Below are 25,748 nucleotides of genomic sequence, written 5' to 3' on the forward strand. Positions count from 1 at the left end.
TCCAGTTCTATGAGCCCCAAAAGAAGGTGCCCCTATCCATTATTTCCTATGGAAGAAAGACATTTAAAAAGGTGTGTTGTTCCTTTAAATGTGATGACCAGAACTCTCTTGGAGTTCAATTATGCTTGTCACACTCTTGTTCCTGGCTCCGCCCCCAATGTCTCCTGGCTCCACCCCCAAAATCCCCAGATATTTCTTGAATTGGACTTGGCAACTCTAAGATTGCCACATGTGTTTTTTCTCCAATCAAAATACGATGCACATCCCAAAATGTTTATGGGCCAGCTCAGGATATCCAAATAGCCATCTATCTTGCCCCATTCTGGCAGGTGGACAAATCGTTGTCTATATCTAGCCTATTTGTTTCCATAAATGGAACACATCTCCTGTCTGTAACCTGAGAAGTTGATGGTATGTTCCTAGTGAAATAATATTTTCTCTGAATTCAGGTCTTCCTTGGGCATTATTCTTTCTTGTTACAGATGTAATTTTTATATTTGAACATGATACATGAAGGGGAAGATCTTCAACTCTCATGTTATACATTCTGCACAGGGCCAGAGAAAGAGTATGATAGCCCAACTCAGCAGTGTGTGTAGGTTTTTTATATTTTGTGCCCAAATCTCCTCTCTCACCCTACCTGGAGTTTAAGAACATTAATATAAGACTCTGGCAGGTTACTTGGTCAAGTGTATGATATGGTATGGGAAATTAATTTGTAACTTTACCACATCTGTCCTGTTATGTCTGAGAGTTTGCTCATTACATTGCATTAATATTTATGCAGCAGAGTAGAGCTGTTTCCTGTGGTATTTGTTTTTTGCTGTTTGTATACATAATGGAAGTAGCTTAAGTATATTGCATGTATGTAGCCTACTCAAGTTTTTTTTCCAATGGAGGCTGTTGTCGAATAAGATAATTTCTCTGTTTCTTTTGATGATGTTCAGGATTGCAGCATATCCTGCACCCCTTGAAATTTCTGTGCAGTAGTATTCATGTTCAGTGGTTCACCATGTGAGTGAGAGCATTTATTTTTTCTAAATATACCTTATTTAATTGTTTGCAGAAAAATGGTGCATATGCTGCAGTTCTGCCTGCCATGAAACTTCTTATAGCACAGAGCCTCTTTCAGGTAAAACGTAATAACTGAAGGGCTTATCCCTTGCTAGGGAGAAAAGTGAATTATGCTGCCTGGTTTGTCTTATATTTTGGCTGCCTGAGGAAAGCCTTTTAGAACCTTAAGTAACAAAGGTTGTAGTCCTAAGAGTACTTCACTAGGAGTAAGCCCCACTGAATACAATGGGACTTACTTCTGCAGTCATGCTTAGGATTGCTCCCATGAGTGACCCAGGCTGCAGTCACACATGGGAAAAAAAGTTTGCATTTTTAGATTCATTAACTTTTTATTTCTTAAAGTTTCACTTTCTGAAAAATTGAAGTCACTTTCTCTCACTGAATAGAGGAAAAGTTCTGTCAGATTGACAACTCTTTCATTAGTACAGCATTTGGGCAGTGAGTGCCTGTGTGGTTATGCTGGGTTTGAGTTCTCTTCTCTTCTCTTCCCTCTTCTCCCCTCCCCTCCCCAAAGTGAATACCTTGGGAGATCCAACTATCTCTTTGATAGGCTTGCATCGTCTGCCGATAATGGAGCTAATGGCGTTTGTCATCCTTAAGAGATATAAATTTCCCTGGCAATGTCAGCAGCAGTCAGTGCATGGACAAACTGCCAGCAAGATCTGATAGTCAGAGAAGGGCAAGGAGCTGAAGGAAAGAAAGGAAGAGGAGCACTTTGTGGTTTTCCTCCCACAAGCTCTGTGACAAGAAAGAGGCAATGGATAACAACAGTAAGTTAACTAAATCAGACCTTAGATCTTGACTGTACAAGATTCATTTGTGTTTTCTTAGTGTGTTCATTATGGGTTTGGTGCATCTGTTGTTTTAGTACCGGTCTTCATTCAATTCACTTTTCAAGGCTACTTCTTCATTTTAAAAGAACAAGGATTGAAAGTATTTGATAAGTAATTATCAAATACTTCGGGTCGGCAGGGACAACCTGAAGATGCCTTAACTATCAAAATGGTGTGTCTGTATGCATGCATGCATTTTTAAAGATACAATTCTAAATCCAATGTAGTTGTTTTTTTCTTTTAATTTCATTCACTTTTTTCTAAGTAGCAGATCTAAAATCTTCAATAAAGATTATACAACAAGGACTAGAAAGATTGGACAGTAACTATTTGCATTTAAATTTTTATTAATGTTTAGCCCATATGAGCACATTTCTCATATTGCTGTTTATGTGTCTGCTTTAGTTTGTATTACATCTAATTCTCACTGCATACTCCTGAGCAGAACAAAAACACTTACTGCAAGATGCCTTGTATCTTTTTTTTAAAAAAGATGTGTATTGGTTTCTTGTTTGATTTATGCATATCAGTTGATTATAATTTCTCCTACTTATACTCTTACACCATTAACAGACATTCAAACAAAACATAATAGGAACCACAACAATGATATATTTATATTATGTCAACAGAACAAGGAAACTTCTAATCTTCTGTGACACAAATTTCAAAATAAACATGTGATACTGATGAAACAACCCAGCCAACAAAATTACAAATATGGCTAAACTGCAGCATTTCCCCTTGCACACTGGTTAGTTCTGGATTATAACCCAAAGACATGAGTGATATTCTGTGACTAGGCAAAAATTCTCTACAGCATCAAACTTAGCACAGCATAAGCAAAACGACAATGCAAGGGCAGGTGTATTGTTCCTGATTTTTAAATGTCATCTTGCAGTTCATTATAATGGGTTGAAGTCATGTCACTGATATAACTTTAATTCAGTTATACCACTCTTTGTGAGAATAAAAATAAATATGACTCAGAGCTTTTTGGAGGCAGAAGGGAAGCTAATATTTGAAAACCATAGAAACCAGTTTTTCTTTAGTGTTTGCATATTTTGTCTGAGGAAGCTTATATGTCCTGAATTACCAATTTTTGATTAAAGCACATCATTCCTTTATATTTCAAAAATTACATTTCTATATAAATTGCTATATTTAACTGGTACTGAAATGTTACATACTATTGTTAGATATAATAAGAGAATAAATTTTTAGCGTATCTTGAACTGCATTTATAGCTGTTCTGTCTACTTTGCAATTAAAAAGTAGGAAGCCACTTAAGTGCAGATCTGAAATTAGGTGAGGCTGGAGATAAATTTGTTCCTGTATTACTGAATGGGCCTATCACTGGCTAACTGCTTGGTCATGTGCAGGTAGGCATTACATAATAACTCCCATAAAAGATCAGCTGTGTGTGTGTTTGTGTGTGTGTGTTAAAAATGGGGAATAAATACAGTTCAATTAAGTATGTGGTTGGCTGGGAAACTCTACCCAAATGCCCTTTAAATGCCAGAGAAGTCTATAGAAGGAAATCTTTCTGTTGATGATGCACAACCGAAATACCACATAAACTTATGGAAGAGCAATAGCACAGGTGAAAATAATTTGCTAACTTTTAGAACTGTTTCTCTCATGGTGAACTGATAGAAATTTAGTCTTTAACTTGTCACATATTCTGTAGTCTTTTCTTCTTTATTATAGCATTTCATCCTGCACTTTCTCAAAAGACAGTATACATAGATCTCTCCATTTTATCCTCACAAGAACACTGTGAGGTAAATTAGGCTGAGAGAATGATCAAACCCAGTTCACCCAGTGAAATTCACAACAGGCAGATTTTGAATTTGGGTCTCCCCATCCTAATCCATTGCTCTCACAACTGCACCACAATCTGTGACACAACAATTTTTTTAATGATTTCCCTGTAGGAAGTATTTTACCTCCTGTCCACATGTATAATGTTTATTACAGAAGAGATCAAGAATTGGCTACTTCTGTTTTAATTAACAGAAAGAAACTGTGAGAGAAAACCAAGAAGTTAGGAGCTAGGCAGTTGTGGAACTAACAGCATGTCCTAATCTCAATCCCAACAACAGAAGCAGATGGTGTGGAGAAGACAAACAACACAAACAGACCCTGAGGGCCAAACGCAGGACTTTTTTTGAGCAGAAACACAGTTCCAGCTGGCTTGACTTATGGGGGTGTGGCCTACTATGCAAATGAGTTCCTGCTGGGCTTTCTCTACAAAAAAAGCCCTGGCCAAACTACACATTACAGTAGGCAGAGTGACCTCCAAAAAAAAAAAAAAAGCCTCCTCATATTACATTCTTCCATCTCTCTCTGTAATGTGCAGTTTCACTTTCAGGCATTGCACTGCTTCTGGACCACATAATTTGCAGCTGCTGGCAGAGGAGACAGAAAAATATACAGCGTGAGAATGTGACAGGTAAGTGGAAGAAGAGGAACAAAATGACTTGCAGTGCAATCCTAAACAGAAGTGCCTCTTTCTAGGATTGTAAAGGAATGGCTTTTTTTTAGGTTTGCAAGGGTGGGTTTTTATTTTTTTTAAGGATTGCAAGGCTACCCTTGGAATCTCCAAGGGGTTATTCACTTATTAATTCATTTGAAACATTTTATCCTACCTTTCCAACTGATCATGATCCTCAACGGTGCAAATTAAAACATTTGAGGAATTAGAAAACATGTAAAATTATATACAATTCAATTAAAAACACATAACACCTGAAGGAGGGCCAGATGAAACTGGGGGTGTGCCAGATAAAACAAAAAAGTCTTTCCACTGTTGAAAGACACCAATAGAGGGAGACAACAAAACTTCCCTGGGAAGAGAGTTCCAAAGCTTTGTTGCCACAACCAAGAAAACCCTTTCACAGGTTGCCACCCATCTAACTTCCAAAGTAGGGCATTTGAAAGTTACTGGAGTGTCATTTAATCTTTTAGTTCTTTCTAAGTTGACTAGAGACTTTATAAACTAAACTTTGTTGTTTCTTCATACCATGGTTTGGTTTGACCTAGAGTTGTCGAAACTGTGAACCTTCACAGCCAGTGGCGTTATTTCACCTGTCCAAATATTTCAAATCAAATGCAAGACTGTGATTAGGCAGGCAGAAAGGGACTATGAGGAGCATATTGCAAAAAACATAAAGACCAACAATAAAAATTTCTTCAAATAAATTAGAAGCAGGAAACCAGCCAGGGAGGCATTGGGGCTCTTGGATGACCAGGGGTTCAAAGGATTACTGAGGGTAGGGAGGGTAGGGAGATGGCTGAGAAGCTGGATGCATTTTTTGCCTCTGTCTTTACTGTGGAAGATGAGAAGTGTTTGCCTGCTCCAGAACCACTTATATTGGAAGGGGTGTTGAAAGACCTGAGTCGGATTGAGGTGACAAGAGAGGAGGTCCTACAACTGATAGACGAATTGAAACTAATAAATCACCAGGTCCGGATGGCATACATCTAAGAGTTCTGAAAGAACTCAAAGTTGACTTGCGGATCTTCTGACAAAAATATGTAATCTTTCATTGAAATCTGCATCTGTTCCTGAGGACTGGAAGGTAGCAAATGTCACCCCCATCTTTAAAAAGGGTTCCAGAGGAGATTCGGGAAACTACAGGCCAGTCAGTCTGACTTCAATACCGGGAAAGTTGGTAGAAACCATTATCAAGGACAGAATGAGTAAGCACATTGATGAACACGAGTTATTGAGGAAGACTCAGCATGGGTTCTGTAAGGGAAGATCTTGCCTCACTAACCTGTTACATTTCTTTGAGGGGGTGAACAAACATGTGGACAAAGGAGACCCGATAGATATTGTTTACCTTGACTTCCAGAAAGCTTTTGATAAAGTTCCTCATCAAAGGCTCCTTAGTAAGCTCAAGAGTCATGGAGCAAAAGGACAGGTCCTCTTGTGGATCAAAAGCAGGATAGGAAGCAGAGAGTGAGTATAAATGGGCAGTCTTCGCAGTTGAGGACGGTAAGCAGTGGAGTGCCGCAGGGCTCAGTACTGGGTCCCATGCTCTTTAACTTGTTCATAAATGATTTGGAGTTGAGAGTAAGCAGTGAAGTGGCCAAGTTTGCAGATGACACTAAATCGTTCAGGGTGGTGAGAACCAGAGAGGATTGTGAGGAACAACAAAGAGATCTGTTGAGGCTGGGTGAGTGGGTGTCAACGTGGCAGATGAGGTTCAATGTGGCCAAGTGCAAAGTAATGCACATTGGGGCCAAGAATCCCAGCTACAAATACAAGTTGATGGGGTGTGAACTGGCAGAGATTGACCAAGAGATAGATCTTGGAGTCATGGTAGATAACTCACTGAAAATGTCAAGACAGTGTGCGATTTCAATAAAAAAGGCCAACGCCATGCTGGGAATTATTAGGAAGGGAATTGAAAACAAATCAGACAGTATCATAATGCCCCTGTATAAATCAATGGTGCAGTCTCACTTGGAATATTGTGTGCAACTCTGGTCACCGCACCTCAAAAAAGATATTATAGCATTGGAAAAAGTGCAGAAGAGGGCAGCTGGAATGATTTAAGGTTTGGAACACCTTCCCTATGAAGAAAGGTTAAAACGCTTGGGGCTCTTTAACTTGGAGAAACATTGACTGCGGGGTGACATGATAGAGGTTTACAAGATTATGCATGGGATGGAGAAGGTAGAGAAAGAAGTACTTTTCTCCCTTTCTCACAATACAAGAACTCGTGGGCATTCAATAAAATTGCTGAGCAATCGGGTTAGAACGGATAAAAGGAAGTATTTCTTCACCCAAAAGGTGATTAACATGTGGAATTCAGTGCCACAGGAGGTGGTAGCAGCTACAAGGATAGCCAGCTTCAAGAGGGGGTTAGATAAAAATATGGAGCAGAGGTCCATCAGTGGCTATTAGCCACAGCGTGTGTGTGTGTGTGTGTGTGTGTGTGTGTGTGTGTGTATATATATATATAAATAAAATTTTGGGCCACTGTGTGACACAGAGTGTTGGACTGGATGGGCCATTGGCTTGATCCAACATGGCTTCTCTTATGTTCTTATGACAATTAAACAAAATAGGCAGATGAATAGGGGGGAAATCCAGAATAGCATCATAAGTGATGAAGGTCTTCTATAAGAAGCCCCACCCCTTTTCCCAAGATTTTTCTAATGAAACTGTAAACCAGTTCTTTAAAAAAATGTGACTGGTTATATACCTGACAGGGCTTCCTGCAGAGCTACTATTTCTGACATAGAGGTAGACAACAGTCAGTGCACGGATGTTGGCTCTGGCTGTAGAAGGCTAGAAATAGCAATTTGGTTATATCAGCATTGGTGATTCAGGGTCTTGTATCAAAGTCATCCTCTCAAGAGATTATGAGTCAGCTAAAGGATAACTGGTAAGCAGAGCAAGAAATTCCTCTTTAACCTCCAGTGTATCTCTGCAGGTTTGGGGGCATTTTTTGCCACTAATTCTCACCAGTGGAATTTTGTTTTAGTATGGATCCTTCTAAACAAATTCTGATGTGAAATCTTTTCCAATATCCTCTCTTTATGTTCTTGACAAGCTATCTCAGTACCTACTGGCAGCTTGTGACTTGTGAGCCACTCACAAATCTCCCAGGAGCCATATCTGAGTCAGACCCATTGTATGGCAATCATTTTCAGGTAGCCGGTATGTTCCCAATATGATCACCTGGACACATTTCTTACCATTCTGGCTTATTCCACTTTTATGGTGAAGAATTTCCTTGTGGATCGTGTGTACATTCTAGCTGGAGATCAAAATACATAAGTTCTTCCTTCTGTGGTTAAAAGAACCAGTTTTATGAAATTGTTTTGTGTGAGCTTCTAAAAGCTTTTCCTGGAATAATGAAATATTCATTAAACCATTCAGTATTATTAGTTATAGCAATGTTTGTTGTCTTTTGTGTTGATAAGCCTGGAGTATTATTAGATGTTATCCTCTCAGGAAGCACTGCATGCAAGGGTCCTGTAAAAACACTATAATTTATAAGGGGTGTTCTGTTTTAATCCTTTTCCCATCCATTTTTCAACCTCATGTAAATACAAATATAATGTCCTAATGTTTGAACTGCTTGGCTGGACTAGAGCCAAACTTTGCTACTATTGCTTTAAAACAGCATTTGACAACAGAGGCATGAACCTTGTGTATGTGATAGTGAAGTGTGCTGCTAGTATTAATCTTGGGATTGATAGTTCAGCATTTGTAGAGGGTGATAAAAATTAGCCAGCTCTGCTAATTGTCAGGATTCTTCAAGTTGCTTGATTGATACACAACAAAGTAGTGTCCCTGAATCCCAAAAAGATATCATTTTAAAAAAAAAATTTGAAAGCCACCAAGAGGTCCAGGAAAATCAACAAGAGTGTCCTTTTCTACCTACTAACACAAACAGTGCAGGACAACCAAAGTACTTTGATTCCCAGAATTGAACCAGAAACTGGATTGAGTGAGTCCACATAATCCAGAATCACTTGGAATTGAACCAGTTTCTACAGTCTCACTGCATCATGCCAGATAGCTTTTATTATTGCCAGAAAAAAAAAAGACATGGACCTGGTTCAGATGCTATGTAAAACCGTGGTTTACTGTAGCTGTGGTTTGTTTGTGAAACCAGGAATTGGCTCGTCATAGGTGACCAATAATTCCTGTCTTGCCTCATCAGTTCTTGGTTTCATCCCTGTTGCTCTTTCTCCCAGTTCCCCACCAATGAACTGCTTTGTGGCACATGAAGTCAAACTGTTGTTATGTTACCAACTTGCAAGGAGGGAAGGAAACAGAACTCAGGAATTTTTGGCTTCTGAGAGTAGCAAGCAGCTGAACAGACACAATAAACACTCTAATAATTGTGTTACTAAACAGGGCAAGCAACAAGAAGGACCAGCCACAACATTAATTTGGATAGGTTTAATGTAAATGGAGAATAGGCTTGCTAGCCTCCAGGCAGTGCCTAGAGATCTGCTTTTACAACTGATTCCCAGCTGGCAGAGATCAGCAATCCTGGAGAAAATGGCTGCTTTAGAGGGAAGACTTTATGGCACTGCACTATGCTGAGGCCCCTCTACTCCCTAAACGCCACCCTCTCCTAGATCCACCCCCTCCCCCAAAGTCTCTAGGTATTTTCCAACACAGACCTGGCCACCCTAGAGAGGAGCCTTGCCTGCAGAAAATTCTGAGGTTGGTAAGAAATCTTAAGGCAGATGCGGATTTTCAGGGGCCTTTAGAGTCACAGGTCCCAAATATCTAGGTTGTTGGCTTTGTGTGACAGCTGTTGTAAAGTACTGGGGTCGACGCAGTAAGAGACCAGAGTCGGAGAGTGATTTCAGCAAGCTTTACTTCAGGAACACGAACACAGACTGAGCTCTATTCAAACCTCCCGCTCCTTTATACAATTCTTGCCCCCTTCTGATTGGTCCTTAACTATGTACATGGATTGGCTATTTACAGGGGCCTAAGGGCCTATCAGGGTACAGTATGAGCCTAGATGTTGATTGGCTACTTATGCTTCAATCCTTCCCCTGATTGGGCACGCTTAGGCCTTCTCTGGAACCCTGGTGTGGAGTACAAGCTTTGGCTTGTTCAGCTTCCCTCCAAAAGTAACAGTTCCCTCCAAAAGTAACAGTTCTCCCATTTGAGCCTAGGACACAACACCCCTCCCCCCATAGTTCCAGCTATCAGGTGACATACTCCTGGAGATATGCCGGAGGGCGGCGGTCTCGTGTCGAGCGTCGGAGCTCCGAGGGGACTGGGCGTTCCGACTCGATTGGTGGTTCCGTGGCTGCAGAGCTGGAGACATCTGGGACGGCAGCCCCGGGAGACCTGGGTTCAGCTGCGCGGTCAGGGGTCTCCTCCTGCTGGGCCGAAGCGGGCTCCATGGAACCCTGTTCTGTGTCAGGCTCACGGGGACTTACGTTGTCCGGATCTGGAGCCTCTGACCTTGGCTCCCCGGCAGGCAGGCGACCACGGAGTTGGTCGATGTGTCGCCTCAGGAGATGTCCACCCTCCAAGGTCACTGCATAGGAGACCGGTCCGGTGACGTGGTCCACCTTTCCAGGGAGCCAGGCGGGGCCAGTGGTGGCATAGTTCCGTGCCCACACTGTCTCACCTGGGTAGAACCCTCTGGGGGCTTTAAGGTGTTCCGGCGCCGGTCACCTGTCTGGGGCTCGGTCAGGGTGCAGCTTGTCCAGCAGGGTGGTGATGCGGCGGCCCATGAGGAGTTCGGCTGGACTGCGACCTGTGGAGGCGGTGGGTGTGGTCCGGTAGGCCATTAGGAAACACGCCATGTCTTTTGGCCAGTCTGAGGGGCCCAGACGGTTCAAGGCCTCCTTTGCCGTGCGCACCATCCGCTCTGCCTGGCCGTTGGTGGCTGGATGAAACGGGGCAGAGCGAATGTGCCTGATGAGGTTCCTGGCTAAGAAGTCCTGGAACACTGCGGACGTGAATGCTGTGCCGTTGTCGGTGACGATGGTCTCTGGCAACCCGTGGGTTGCAAAGATGGCCCCCAGAGCCGTGATGGTCGCCTGCGATGATGGCGAGGGCACCTGGACCACCTCCAACCACTTGGAGTATGAATCCACTAGTATGAGTAGAGTCCGCCCATGGAAGGGGCCAGCAAAGTCCATATGCAGTCTTGACCAGGGGGTTTTGGTGGATTCCCATGGTTGCACTGGGCCACGTGGGGGGTCAGGCCTTGACACCTGGCATGTCGGGCACCTTTTAACCCAAGCCTCAATTTCTGCATCGAGGCCGGGCCACCAGACATAGCTCCGTGCGAGAGCCTTCATGCGGACTATGCCCGGGTGTGCCTCGTGCAGGGCTCTAAGCACTTGGTCTTGCAAGGGTTTGGGGATGACGATTCTGTTGCCCCATAGTAGGCAGCCTTTGTGGGTGGATAGTTCGTCTTTCCGGGCTGCAAACGGAGTAAATTCCGGCCCAGTCGAGCCCTTGGGCCACCCCCTCCCCGCCCAGTCCAAGACACGGGAGAGGACTGGATCACAAGCGGAGCGGGCAGCAACGTCACGGGCGAGCAATGGCCTGTCCGGAAGCATGTCCATCAGTAGGATCTGATGAGCCGGGGCTGGATCGGGATCCACATCAGGCAAGGGCAAGCGGCTCAGGGCGTCAGCATGGCCCATTGCCTTGCCCGGGCGATGCACTAGGGTGTAAGTGTAGCCGGCTAGAAAAATGGACCAACGGAGGACCCGTGGGGACAACACCTGAGGGGTCTGCCGGTCCGATGCAAAGAGGCCCAAGAGGGGTTTATGGTCCGTATAGAGGGTAAAGGGCCGGCCGCAGATGTAATCATGAAATTTTTTGACGCCGGCCACAACTGCCAACCCTTCTTTGTCGATTTGGGCGTAGTTCCGCTCCGCTGACGAGAGGGTCCGCGAGTAGTACGCGATAGGGACTTCGGTCCCATCAGGGAGTTGGTGGCCCAGAACTGCCCCCACGCCATAAGGGGATGCGTCGCATGCAAGGACCAAGGGCAGGGTCTCGTCGAAATGGGCCAGGACGGAGTTGGACATCAGGAGGCCCTTGATATCCTGGAAGGCTTTAGCGTGCTGGCGGCCCCACGCCCAGGGTCGGTTCTTGTCTAGAAGCCGGTGCAGGGGTTCGGCCACCGCTGCCTTGTGGGGGAGAAAAGCATGATAAAAGTTTAGGAGGCCGAGGAAGGCCTGGAGTTCTTGCTTGTTGGTGGGCGCTGGAGCATCTCTGATGGCACGCAGCTTGGCGTCGGAGGGGTGGACCCCCTGGGCATCGATGGAGAACCCTAGGAATTCCACCCAATCCACGCCCAGGAGGCACTTCTTCCATTTGACCTTGAGGCCGGCTGTTTCAAAACGTTGTAGGACTCCTCTAAGGCGGGCGGCGAATTCTTCAGGCGAGGCTGCAGTGATCAGCACATCATCGAAGAATGGAGTGACTCCGGGAAGTCCTTTTAAAAGAGAGTCCATGAGTTCCTGGAACAACCCCGGAGCCACACTCACGCCAAATTGCAACCGCTTTACTCTAAAGGCCCCCCGGTGGGTCACAATTGTTTGGGCGTTGGCCATGGCCTCATCCACTGGCAGCTGTTGGTAAGCTTGGGCCAAGTCCAACTTGCCAAAAAATTTTGCGCCGGCTAGGGTGGCTAAAACGTGGCTGACGATGGGCACAGGGTATGCGTGGGCCTGAAGAGCCTTGTTGAGGGTGCACTTATAGTCTGCACAAATCCGCACTTCCCCACTGGGCTTGACTGGAGTCACGATGGGAGTTTCCCAGGTTGCGTGGGTGACAGGCTGTAGTATTCCCTTTGCAATCAGTTTATCCAGTTCCTCCTCAATTTTAGGCTTGAGCGCGAATTGAACTCGCCGCGCTTTAAGCCTAATAGGCCGCACTGTGGGGTCGAGGTGTAGTGTAACCGGGGGACCCGTGTAGCAGCCCAAGGTGCCATCAAAAATGGCCAGGAACTCTTCACAAACCTTGTTAAAGTCCACTCCGACAGTCTTATTGACCCCCCTGATCTCTATTCCCAGGGGCTTGAACCAGTCGAGACCCAAAAGGTTTGTAAGGTGGTTCTTGACCACTAGCACTTGTAGCTGGCCCTTGAACCCCTTGTATTGGACTGGGACCGGGCCCACTCCCAAGATAGGCACCTTATTCTTCTGGAAGTCCACTAAGGTAAACCCCGGGTCCCTGAGACGAGGCCTCAGCCTGGTGGGGATTTTTAAAAATGTCTCTGCCGCTATAATAGATGATGCTGACCCAGAGTCCACCTCCATTTGGCAGGGCACCCCCCCGATCCCTACATTGACCCGGATTTTGGAGGGCCTGACTGGCGAGGGTAGGTACTGTACCGGGTATGGGTGGGCGTGGAGAGCGTCGGTCTCGAAGTCCGGCTAGCCTTTGGAGTGCGCAGATCTTTGCGGGATGCATGCTCGGGATGTGGATCTGCAGGCACAGGCGATGTGGCCTTCCTTGTTGCAGAGTCGACAGGTGGCATTCCGGAATTGGCAGGTCTTCCGCTCATGCTGGCCCCCGCAACTTGCACATGCAGGTGGTGTCTTGTGTCTCATGCCCTGTGGGACATGGGTGGTCTTCCTTCCTGCTGAACGATAGCCGGTTTGTAGAGCTTTGTCCTCGTCTGAGTCCTCTGTAGATGGTTCAGGGTTGATCTGGTGTGTCGCAGCCTGTCTTGTCAGCCGCGGCTCTGCTGATCTGCCCTTCTCCCAGCTGGTGGCCACGTCGATTGCCTTTGTTAGGTCGCACTCGGAGAGGGACAGGAGTTTCTGTACTAGTTTTTCGTCCCTCAAGCCCCATACAAACTGGTCGAGCAGGGCTTCATTGAGGTCTGCGAAACTGCATCGGCTTGCCACCCGGCGCAGGCTTGTCAAGAACGCCATGGTGGTTTCGCCTGCCTTCTGTGTCCTTTGTCGGAAGTCCCAGTGCCGGGTGAGCTTGGTTGGCTGGGGCTGGAAATACTTCTCCAGAGCGCTGATGATGTCGTCCACCGGCGTCTCTGAGAGCTTCCTGGGTTGGAGAAGAGCCCTGGCTAAGTCCACGGTCTCCGTGCCACATGTACTGATAAGCAGAGCTCTCTGCATGGTAGTCTCTGTAATCTTCCGGAAGGTCAGGTATGACTGGAAGCCTTCGACCCACGAGTCCCACAGCTCGGGGCGATCGATGCTAAAGGGCTGTAGGAGGTTGGCTGGAGCCTCCATTCTTGGCAGCATGTCTGGGCGGCTTGCGAGCTGGGTGTGCGCAGAGCGGAGGTGCGGACCCAGATGGCTTGGATTTAGCCGCCTTTCCGTGTTCCTGGTTCTGTTGCTGGTTCTTACTGGCATCCCACCTTCATCGCCAGTGTAAAGTACTGGGGTCGACGCAGTAAGAGACCAGAGTCGGAGAGTGATTTCAGCAAGCTTTACTTCAGGAACACGAACACAGACTGAGCTCTATTCAAACCTCCCGCTCCTTTATACAATTCTTGCCCCCTTCTGATTGGTCCTTAACTATGTACATGGATTGGCTGTTTACAGGGGCCTAAGGGCCTATCAGAGTACAGTATGAGCCTAGATGTTGATTGGCTACTTATGTTTCAATCCTTCCCCTGATTGGGCACGCTTAGGCCTTCTCTGGAACCCTGGTGTGGAGTACAAGCTTTGGCTTGTTCAGCTTCCCTCCAAAAGTAACAGTTCCCTCCAAAAGTAACAGTTCTCCCATTTGAGCCTAGGACACAACAGCTGTCATACCTCATGAGCTAGCAACCTGAGAGGGTTGATTGAAAGTTGTCTAGCATGGAGAAGCTGCTGTGGTAGGCTGACTCTGTACTTTGTGTTCACACAACAATGGAAATTACAGATGTTCCTTAAGAAGCATGTATCCTCTTAACCTGCAGCGGTTTTGCTGGATACAGAATACTATCACACATTAGCCACCATGTCTTCCCCCACATTCAATAGAGTGTGGGAGCACTAGTGCTGCCACAGATAGTCAAATGCTTTTTTACATATCCAGGATATACTATGATAGTATACTGGGGAGGAGGGCATGAGTCATATCTGGGTAGCATAGTCTAGGTCTCCATTGGTCACTGGCTTCACCTCCAGCCTGTTGATTACCTATGCATGGCTAGAGTAGAAGGTTCCCAGAGCCAACTTGTTAGCCACTGGGGTCATTCAAATGATAGCCATGACATAGCTGCTTAGCATACACATTCAAGAGTGGCTGCTTGAATTCTATCAAAGTCTGGAGCACCATGCTGTAATAACACTTTCTGCTGTGGTACTGCTCATCATGAGAAAACTCAGGTTCGAGAATTTCAACCGAGGTGGTATCTTTGGAGGTCACATGTAGGAAACTCCAAGTTCAGTCCAGTCCTTCTTATGGCCCCACAGGATCCATTGATGCAGGAAATGTTAATTGATGAACTGCACTGCTTCCCTGAAGATGTTATAGATGGCAGTAGTCCCCATGCTGAACTGGTTGATCAGCTCCAGGTATGAAGTGGTAAAATGCAGCTTGCAAAGAGTGAGAGCAAGTTTCTTCTGTATCAGAACTATTTATTTATTTATTTATTTAGAAAATGTATATGCTGCATTTCCAGACCTGCTTGAGGTAGTTCACTACTAAAATAATGAACAAAACCAAACAAGTCAGAAAAACAAATCACACCAATAAAACAAATCAATCCAATAAATAAATACAAATCCAGAGCATAAAAGCAAATAAAACAAATAGAGCACTGCAAATAGTTACAGATAAAATCATCCTCAGGTAAGTAACCAGGCCATTTTAAATCTTGGAAAAGAGGGAATACCTTAATTAAATACCTGGTTAATAAAGAGAAATGTTTTGGCCATTAGGCACCAGGCTAAAGAAAGGAAAGGTAGATGCCAGTCCTTTGACTGGTACCAATGACACATGGAGGTTGCAGTATCTTCTATTACATGTTACTTCCATTCCATACTCCCAAAGCAAGATACTACAGTAGACTGAACATCTGTGCCTTCTTCAACACCAGCTACTTCTATTATACCATATCTGGTAAACAGCCCCAGTGCTTTGAAACTGAATTCTACTTCCTTTGAAACTGAACTGTATTTCCACCACCTTTGAAACGCAACTCTACTTCTACCAACATCCACTGTGATGCACTCTAGATAGGCAGCTTTCCCATCACCCTTAGGTCTCTTGGCCATTGCAATGGAGCTTGGGGCTTTGAAACACGGCAGAAATTTAGTGCAGAGGTGATGGTTGGAAAGGCATCACATGATCATGGTTGCAGAATATGCTCATATCTGGTGCCTTTGCCCTGCCCTCTATGTCCCTGTCTACAAAGATGAGATAGGCAGCAATCAAAGACAATGCTTTTTTCATGACACCTTTCCTTTGGGATTCCCTCCCTCTTGAGCAGTGCCAGGCACTTAAAGAATTGCCCCTTTTATTCATGTGGCAACATTATTCTGAGGTTTTGCAGTGGCTGCACTAAAAATTAGGTTAGTGGCCTCTGCTTAAGTGCAGCCATCTCTTACTGTTGTGAACATCTGGGATTCATTTTTAGTTACAATGTATTACCTATCAACTAAGTAATATGCCCAAATGAGATAAATACAATATTTCAGTGTTTGTTCTATGCTGTGAAGTTTTTTGAGCTGACTCTGTGTTAAAGACTAAACCGGGGTGGCCAAACTTGCTTAATGTAAGAGCCACATAGAATAAACATCAGATGTTTGAGAGCCGCAAGACATGAATGTCAGATGTTTGAGAACAGGAAGAAAGGCAGGAAGGCAAATAGATGGGGAGAGGAAGAGGTGGAAAGAAAATACCTTTAACTTGGCTTGGAGAAATGATTTAAAGAGAGAAATGTCTTCTCCCAGCCAGTTGACAGGGCGGTGGGGATTTCAAGAGCCACCCAATATGTGTGAAAGAGCCACAGTTTGGCCATCCCTGGTGTAAACCATAGAAGATCATTTCTCATTATGGGTTATAGATGGGGCTCTGGAGAGGTTTTAGGTGGAGGATGTAGTTGTGTTTTTATGTCCTGTGTGGTATGACCTTGTATTAGAGGAGTCCTGGATACTCTCCAGTTTTGCTTGCCTCAGGAGAGTATTACATTTTAAAAGAATACTTGTTCTAATCCTTCTGGTGCTTCTTCCTGCATGCTAAATGCATTTGTGAGAGCAACTGACTGAGAAAGTGCTACTCTTCATCCCCTTATGTCCCCTCCCCCCCTCCTGAATCCAGAAACTACAACTGGTGCAAAATGTGGCAGCCAGGCTGCTCTTGGGGCTGTACATGCGGAAGCACATACGGCCTGGGCTACAGAGGCTGCACTAGCTGCCAGTGGTATACTGGATTCGCTACAAGGTGCTGGTTATTACCTTTAAAGCCTTATATAGCCAGGGACCTGCTTACCTTAGGGACCATCTCTCCCCACATGTTTCCCAGAGGGTAGTTAGATTGGGGACACAAAACTTGTAATCGATCCCTGGGCCGAGGGAGGCAAGACTGAAAACAACGTGAGAAAGAGCCTTCTCAATCGCCGCCCCTCATTGGTGGAACCAACTGCATGAGGAGGTCAGAGCCTTGCGGGACCTTGCCCAGTTCTGAAAGGTTTGTAAGATGACACTGTTTCATTTAGTGTTTAACTGAAATGCTGACCACCACCAAGACGCTAGACCCAGTGGATGCTAAGATCATTGAACGCCATCTTAAATCTGTATTGAAATTAGCACCAAATTATTTTAAACTGTTTAATGCTTTTAATGTAAATATTTTTATTGTAAGTTATGTGTTGTGAGCCACCCTGAGACTCCTTCGGTGGGGAGGGTGGGATATAAATCCAATAAAATAAATACATAGCGACTCTGGATTTCCTTGGCAGTCTCCCATCCAAATACTAACCAGGGCCAACCATGCTTACCTTCCACGAGCTGGCTATCCAGGTCATTAGATCCCAGGGACAATGTGGAAACTATAGCCTGGCTATCCAGGTCAGGGCATTGATGTATGGTAGAAATTTTTTCTGATGCTCCGTGTTCCCATGGAAAATTTTCTGCCCCCACCTATGTAAATATAGTGTTTATCCATAGTTGTCAGTGCTGTTGTGCTGCAAATAAATCATGTTCAGTTAGTTAAATGTGGAATATAAAGTGTGGCTACACCGCAGTGGTCATATATAGTTGAAGCTTTTGCTTTCTCTTGCTAATACTATTTAAATTTGAAACAGAAAATATTCAAATTCTCTCAAAAAAGCCACATCCCTGCCTTCAAGAGGAATCTGGACTAGACTTGCTCTGAAAGGACTGAGTCCCAAGGTCTGGTGATAGCAACCAGCCAGGGAAGTAAACTGTATCTAAGCTTTTGCTGATAAAACTGCCATTGTTGGTAATCTTCACTATCAATGGAGGCCCAGATTGCAGCCACTGCAAAGTCAGCCTTCTTCCATCTAAGGCGGGCAAAGCAGCTGGCTCCCTTCCTAGAGCGTCAAGATCTGGCAACGGTGATTCATGCAACGGTCACCTCGAGACTGGATTACTGTAATGCCCTCTACATGGGGCTGCCTCTGTACCGAACCCGGAAGCTGCAGCTGGTGCAGAACGCGGCGGCCAGACTGCTGTTGGGGCTCCCCAAGTGGGAGCACATACAACCTGGGCTACGCGAACTGCACTGGCTGCTAGTTGTATACCGGGTTCGTTACAAAGTGCTGGTCATTACCTTTAAAGCCCTATATGGTTGAGGACCTGCCTACCTTAGGGACTGTCTCTCCCCATATGAACCCCAGAGAGCGCTGAGGTCAGCCGGGAAAAACCTGTTGACCATCCCTGGACCGAAAGAGGTGAAGCTGCAAAGCACCCGTAACCGGGCTTTCTCCTCCATGGCTCCAAGCCTATGGAACCAACTTCCAGAGGAAATGCGGGCCCTGCGGGACCTTGAACAGTTCCGCAGGGCCTGCAAGACCATCCTCTTCTGAGAAGAATGAAATTGTTAAGAAAACCGCCATCATAAAAGTAAACATAGCACTAGCACTTTTATTAGTTTTAAATTTAATCAGAATTTTAATTAAATTGTTGAATGTAGTTTTATTCCATTTGTCTAATTAATGTATGAATTATGTTGTTAGCTGCCCTGAGCCTGCTTCGGCGGGGAGGGCGGGATACAAATAAAAGTTGTTGTTGTTGTAATATCCTTGGAACTGTCACTTTCTTTGAAAACTACTGCCCAGATTGTAGCCCTCTGAATTTTCCATTGGGTTAGCCATGTGTCAGCCTAGCACAGCCAGACTGGCCTCCAGCTGTTTCCAGCTATCCCTTTTTTGCTATGGGATTTCACCAACTTAGTTATTAAAAACATTTTTATGCTGCATTTCCATGCCATTCAAGGTCTCCCAGGCAGCAAACATTTCAAACATTAAGAAGCATTTAAAATACAAATAAATGTATGAACACATAAAACCCACACACAAAAAGGAGGAGGGCTATTAAAAGTTAGTGAATACCAAACAAACAAACAAAAAAGTCTTCATCTGCCAGCAGAAGATAGTGAGAGAGAGAGATAGACAAATCTTCCTGAGAAGGGAGTTCCAAAGTTTTGGCACCACAACCAAGAAGACCCTTTCTTGGATTACCACCTGTCTAGTCTTAGATAGTAGGGGCACTAGAAACAGGGCTTCTGAAAAAGACCAGGTTCAATTGAGTAGGTTCATATGGCAGTAGGGAGTTTTTTTAAATATATAAAAAAGGTAAAGGTAGTCCCCTGTGCAAGCACCAGACATTTCTGACTCTAGGGTGATGTTGCTTCCACAATGTTTCCATGGCAGACTTTTTACGGGGTGGTTTGCTATTGCCTTCCCCAGTCATCTACACTTTAAGGCTGAGTCAACCTTGAGCTTGGCTACCTGAACTCAGCTTCCACCAGGATCGAACTCAGGTCGTGAGCAGAGCTTAGGACTGCAGTACTGCAGCTTTACCACTCTCCGCCACAGGGCTCTTCAAATATGCTGGCCCCCAATTGTATATTAACCTTGGAGGTTAATAGCAGCACCTTGCATTGGGCCTTGAAGCAAGTAACGACCCGGTATAGATGGAACAAACCTGGACTGATATGGTCTTTTTGACCCATTCCAGTCAGTGTTCTGGCAGCAGCACTTTGAACCAACTGTAGCTTCTGGACAGTCTGCAACAGCTATCCCACAGAGTGCATTCCAGTGATCTAATCTTTATGTTACCAGGGTATTACATCACAGCAGCATCTCTCCTACTAGCTCAAATTGGTGAAAAGCTCTCCTGGCCACTGCTGCCAATTTTTTATTCAACAGGATGCCCAGATCCAGCAGCACCATCAAGCAACAGAACTGCTCCTTTAAGGGGAGTGCAATCCCATCCAGAATCGGAGACGCAACAGTTCCTGGGTCAGACCTATCCCCCCTCCACACTTTAGCACCTCCATTTAATCAGGATTAAGTTTCAGCGTGTTAGACCTCCTGAACTTTCTCCAGGCATCTGGTCAAGTTTCCACATTGTCCCTGGGATCTAATGAAAGCATAATATGTGTGCATTGCATAAAGCCAGGGAGATATAGCCCTGTAGTATGCACCCTGTCATCTAAAATATGGGTACCTGACTTGGATTTATATATTATTGCAGATGAGCTGTGATTTGCTGCAGAATTAATTATAATCTGTGCTCTGTTGGGGCTGCACAGGTGGGATAAACAATGGGAACAGTTTTGTCCCTCTCCTATTGAAGTTAGTGGGAGTATTTCAAATTACACCTCCTTTTTTGCTTCTGTGGTGTCACACTAGATGGGTACAGGCTCCTGGGTTGATAAACATTACAGTCCCAAGTGCATTGCACTTCTCCTGCTGATGTCCTAGTGTGGCCCCTACACCAGATTTACACTGGCATCAGATTATGCCAATATAGCATTGCACTGACATTGTGGTGATGTTACACTGCTAACAAGGACATTTGAAGCCCTTCCTGCCAGTGCAGCAGGATTTTGGATTGCGCTGTCAATCCATACTGATTTGCTTAGAAATGGGTAGAATTAAAATGCCATCCCTGGTGTAGCACTTGTATTAGGCAGAATTCTACAGCTGCTCTGCACTTGCTTGTTCTCAACTACCCACCTGAGGTGAAGTTGCACTTCTTAATAATTATACCATAATAGGCAGTAAACAGCTGTATTTTCCCCATGCTAAGGAAAGGAAGAAAAATAAAAAGCAAGAGTGATGAAATGTACTTGGATAATAATGAAACCACTTTGATTTTTGAGACAATTCATGGACTATGCACAGTGTTACTGTCCTGTTGGCCTCAAAAGGATAATGCTAGAGTAAATGTTCACCAAATATTTCTTTCCATCTCTAGGACCCTCAGAATAACACTTTTCTAACTTGCTGCAGCTATATGCATTTCAATTCTACAAATACATTGCTTTTCATAAAATTACAAATCAGCGTTCTGCAACTTCATTATTAACATTTCCTCCTGCAGTGCAATAGAAACACACACATAAATAGAGCAGTGGTTCTTAATCTAGTAGAAGGAACAATAAAAGAGAAAGGAACCAGAGACACTGAGTACAGAACAGGCGTTTCACAAGGGGAAAAGAATGTTTGTAGAGGGGAAAGGCTATATTTTATTGAACATTTAAATACCACATCAAGGCAGCTGAGTTTGTGCTCAGTAGGCATTGCATGCTGGTTATACTTCATTATGCACTTAATGCTCAGAATGTATTTTAAAATCATTCACCTAGAATCGTCTTTATAATGCAAATTGCTCAGTTTCCTCCGTAGGTATATGGAAAGGAGCAAAATATGGATGTTAAAGGGAATGGTTTAAAACTTTGTAGGCACCTGTTGGGTGGGGCATCAGGCTCATTATTGTTTTCTCTTTACAATATATTATAGCATGTGTAATGTGTCTTAATGTATGGGGCAGATGTAGCTTGCTGTGTGAAGGATCCAATGTTAGCACAGGGGAATGGACTAGATGACTGGTCCATTTCAGCACCAGAACTTTGCCTCATTTTTGTATTGTAAAAAGATGTAATGGTTGGGTCAGTACATCATGTTCAGTTGGACCACTGTTTGTTAAAATAAATGAAATTAATATTACATTTAAAACTTGATGATTTGTTTTTTACTTGTGATTAATTCTGTCTGTTTTAGGGTAGTGGTATAATCTGCGTAGCAATCTGTTGTAATATCATATAATATCAGAGTCACTTGACATCAGACCCATGTGACGAAAAGCAGTAGTCATTGTTGTGTCTTTTTGGTGTCATAGTATGGAGGGCCAAGTCACTCATATTACCAAACTGGTGCTTTTTTATCTGTGCCAGGTTCGGCAACTGACCCTTTTCCTATTACGCTCCAACCTAGCCACAGTAATCCATGCAATGATCACCTCCAGATTGGACTACTGTAACTTGCTGTATGCTTGCCTGACCTTGAAACTGACCCAGAAACTCCAATTGATCCAGAATGCAGTGGCACGTGTCCTGATGGGAACATCATAAATGGCACTTATACAACCTGTGTTGCACCAGCTGCATTGGCTCACAGTGGAATACTGAGTCACAGTCAAGGTTTTGGTATTGACCTATAAGGCATTGAATGGTCAGAGACCAATGTATCTGTAGGACCATTTCCTCTGGTATGTCCCTGGAAGGGCATTGCACATTCACAATAATAACATGGTTGTTAGTGATCCCTGGCACTAAAGATGTCTGGCTGTCCTCAACAAGGGCCAGGGCCTTTTTGGTCCTGGTCCAGACCTGGTGGAAGTCTCTACCAAACTCCATCTGGGCCCTGCAGAATCTTATGCAAGATCCTGTGAGGCAGAGATGTTCTGCCATGCTTTTAATTGAGGACAGCGACAGTTGCATCTCAAACTGGCATGCTGTTTGTTCACTTCAGCTTGCTCCCCCTCCCTATGAAATAACTGCTAGTCTGCAATTTGAATAGACATATTACTTGCATCTGGTTTTTTTACAATGTTATAATCTTTGGTGTGTTTTTAAAATTATTTTTATTTTTGTAATCACTTCATTGTAATTGTTTTAAATATGTTGTACATTGCCCAGAGTCCTGCTATGGCAGGGATTGGGTGATTCATAAATGTAATAAATCAAATCAAATCAAAATATATTTACAAGTCTGTTTCCTGATTATTAGAACTGGAAAATTGCCTATACTTTGTGGTATATTGCTTCTGAAAGTTCAGTCCTACTAAGTCATATTAGCAGCGCAAGAAGTTGTTTGAACCATTGCAGAAACTATGGTATCCAATCCTTGCTAGGGATACTTTTCTTAAGTATCTTATGGCCCTGTGCATCATGAAGCTGCTTTATACTGAATTGTATCCTTAGTCCATCACAGTTATTATGTCTCCTCAGAGTGGCTTAGGGTCTCAGGTCAGATTCTTTCATATCATTCACTACCTGATCCTTTTAACTGGAGATACTGGGGATTGACCTTGGGACCTTCTGCATGCCAAGTAGATGCTGTACCTTTGAGCCACAGTCCCAACTCATGTTGCATCACCTTCTGGGTTGTTGAAAGGCCATTTAAAGATGCCATTTGGAAGGACTTGCTGCTAGTGCATATGCATAGAGAGCAATTATGCAGCACTCATAATCTCTCTGTGCATCCATGATAAGAGGAGTAACTCACTGTGTGGTGGTGTGGATTCCTCCATTGTTCTGAGCCTCTGCTTGTTCCCCACTGTATTTTACCTCCGCATGTTCAACTGTGTTTCCTGCCCCTGACTACCTTGGTCCTGCTATGGTAATCCTATGACACCAAAAAGACACAACTCTGACTATTGCTCTTCCTGTCACATGAATCTGATGTCAAGTGACTCTGATATTACATGATTCCAGGTCACAGATGCCACAAAGTCATGGATCTGTTAGAGCAGGGGTGCTGAACTCATTAAAGGGCTGAATCTGTCATAAATGAGACCTGGTTGGGCCGGACTTTGTTGGGTCGAACTGAGCGATGTCGGGCCATGTATGTACCTATTTAAGATCAGGTAGCAGAAATATAAATTTTATAAACGTTAGTCCTCATGGGTCTTTAAGATGCTTTCTTTGTATTTCTCCCATGGGATCCAGGGAACTGGGCAAAGGAAGCTCTGGCTCTTTCCTTCCTTCCCCAGGGGGCTGGAGGAAGGAGGAGCCTCAGTACATAGAAGGAAGAGAGACTTTGCTCAGTAACTCTGCTGTGCAATTGAGAGAGCCTGGCAAAGCAAGCTATTCCTTCCCCCTTTCTTCCCAAGGAAGGAGTCTCTGCCAAGGGAGAAAATAGAGGTTTTGCTCTGTAGCTCCTGTGCAATTGAGCAAGCCTTGCAAACCAAGCTGTTATGCAGAAGGAAGCAAGATATAAGGAGAAGGAAGCAGATAATAGCCAGTTGCTCGAGGGCCTGATAGCCCTTTGGGGCCTGATTCGGCTTCCGAACTGCAAGTTTCACACCCCTGTAGAGGTTAAATATATCTGGACCATACAGGACATTAAATGTTTGAATAGTATTCAGCTTATTATTGCTGTTCTGTCTTCAAATGCTTTCAGTGGTCTTGCTTCAATTTCATTTACTATTTGCTTCTGTTCTTTTTTTAAAGTGTATTTTCTATCTTCTGTCACATCTTGCTCTCAGGTTCAGTGAGTGAGCTTTCATAGTTACAAAACCATTTTTATTGTAAAGTAGAACATTGGCTAGCTCCACATATGTCACTCACACAGCATGAGCAAATATTTTTGCAGAACAGTCCACCATTATGATAGATCCCAGTAGGCAGCCGTATTGGTCTGAAGCAATAGAACAAAGCAATAGACAAGTGCATCTTTAAGACCAATGAAGTTTTATTCAAAATGTAAGCTTTCATATGCTCCTAAACAGACTGCATCAGACAAAATGGGAATGGCAAGCAACAATTCTTAAAATAAGCGGGCAGCGAGTTGGCATATAGAATCATGGGAATGTTTTTAGCAGATTAAAAGAATCACAAATAGGGATCTGTGTTTGTTAGTGTTAGGACAAAGCAGGGCTGAAACAACACTGGAGAGTGATAAAAAGCAGATTGCTGTTGTAGGTGCGAAGTGCCATAAATCTAGGTAACATTCTGGCTTTGTTAGTTTAAACAGAGGGCATGGTTTCTCAAGAGGTTATAACATTCATTATAGTTTGCCATTAGTAAAAAAGGAAGACATTAAAATACAGTGGAAGATGGGTATATGCAATATGCAATAAGTATATGCAATAAGACAAACAGCCAATATTCCCCATTTGAGTATGTCAATACAAAAAAACAAAAAAACAAATATTTTGATACACTGTTCTAAAAGAGAAATAATATAAGTTAGCCATTAGAGAAACAGGGTGCATTATAGTGGAAGGTGGGTTTTTTATTTTATTTATTTATTTATTTATTCGGGATTTGTATCCCGCCCTTCCCACGAGTGGCTCAGGGCGGCTTCCAACAATAACAATTTAACAATTTAAATATAAACAATTAAATACTTCACATTTAAACATTAAAACCAATACATTTCAATTCATAAAAACAATGCAGCTTAAAACCAATAACATATCATTTTATATAAACAGATGGCAGGCCAGTTACGTCAGGTTCCATCCCGGCTAGGTGTAGGCTAGCCGGAAGAGGGTCATCTTACAGGCCCTGCGGAATTGAATATGGCGGAATATGGCAGGTCCCAGGCCATATAGGGCTTTAAAGGTAATAACCAGCACCTTGTACCGGACTCGATACATCACTGGAAGCCAGTGCAGAGTCCGAAGACCCGGCCGAATGTGTCCCCACTTTGGGAGACCCAATAACAGCCGGGCCGCGGCATTCTGCACCAGCTGCAGCTTTCGAGTCCGGGACAGGGGCAGCCCCATGTAGAGGGCATTGCAGTAGTCCAACCTCGAGGTGACCGTAGCATGGATCACTGTTGCTAGGTCGTCGCGCTCCAGGAAGGGGGCCAGCTGCCTTGCCCGCCTAAGATGAAAAAATGCGGACTTGGCAGCGGCTGCTATCTGAGCCTCCATCTTTAAGGAAGGCTCCAACAGCACCCCCAAGCTCCTGACTCTGTCCGCCGCCATCAGCGGCGCACCGTCAAAAGCTGGCAGGGGGATCCCCCCCCCGGGCCGCGGCGACCCAAGCAAAGGACCTCTGTCTTCGTAGGATTTAGCTTCAGCCCACTCAGTCTGAGCCACTCCGCCACGGCCTGTAATGCCCGGTCCAGATTTTCCGGGGCGCAGACCGGCCAGCCGTCCATCAGTAGATAGAGCTGGGTGTCATCAGCATACTGGTGACACCCCAGCCCA

At 44.4% G+C, this 25,748-nt stretch overlaps 1 protein-coding gene across 4 annotated transcripts in view; it reads left to right on the plus strand.

Annotated features, from left to right (window-relative positions):
* Positions 1-25,748, plus strand: part of PHACTR2 (phosphatase and actin regulator 2) — a 179,025-nt gene that overhangs the window by 48,626 nt on the left and 104,651 nt on the right. The window contains exon 1 of one of the 4 annotated variants that reach the window (XM_060240483.1): positions 1,710-1,844. The exons of the other annotated variants lie outside the window; for them this stretch is intronic. Coding sequence (XP_060096466.1) covers positions 1,832-1,844 — 13 coding nt within the window. The 5' untranslated portion in view covers positions 1,710-1,831. Of the gene's footprint in view, positions 1-1,709; positions 1,845-25,748 lie in introns of those variants that run through there. 4 annotated transcript variants of the gene reach the window in all.

This window comes from Heteronotia binoei, chromosome 1 (genome assembly GCF_032191835.1).
Source record: "Heteronotia binoei isolate CCM8104 ecotype False Entrance Well chromosome 1, APGP_CSIRO_Hbin_v1, whole genome shotgun sequence".
NCBI classification, from domain to species: domain Eukaryota; kingdom Metazoa; phylum Chordata; class Lepidosauria; order Squamata; family Gekkonidae; genus Heteronotia; species Heteronotia binoei.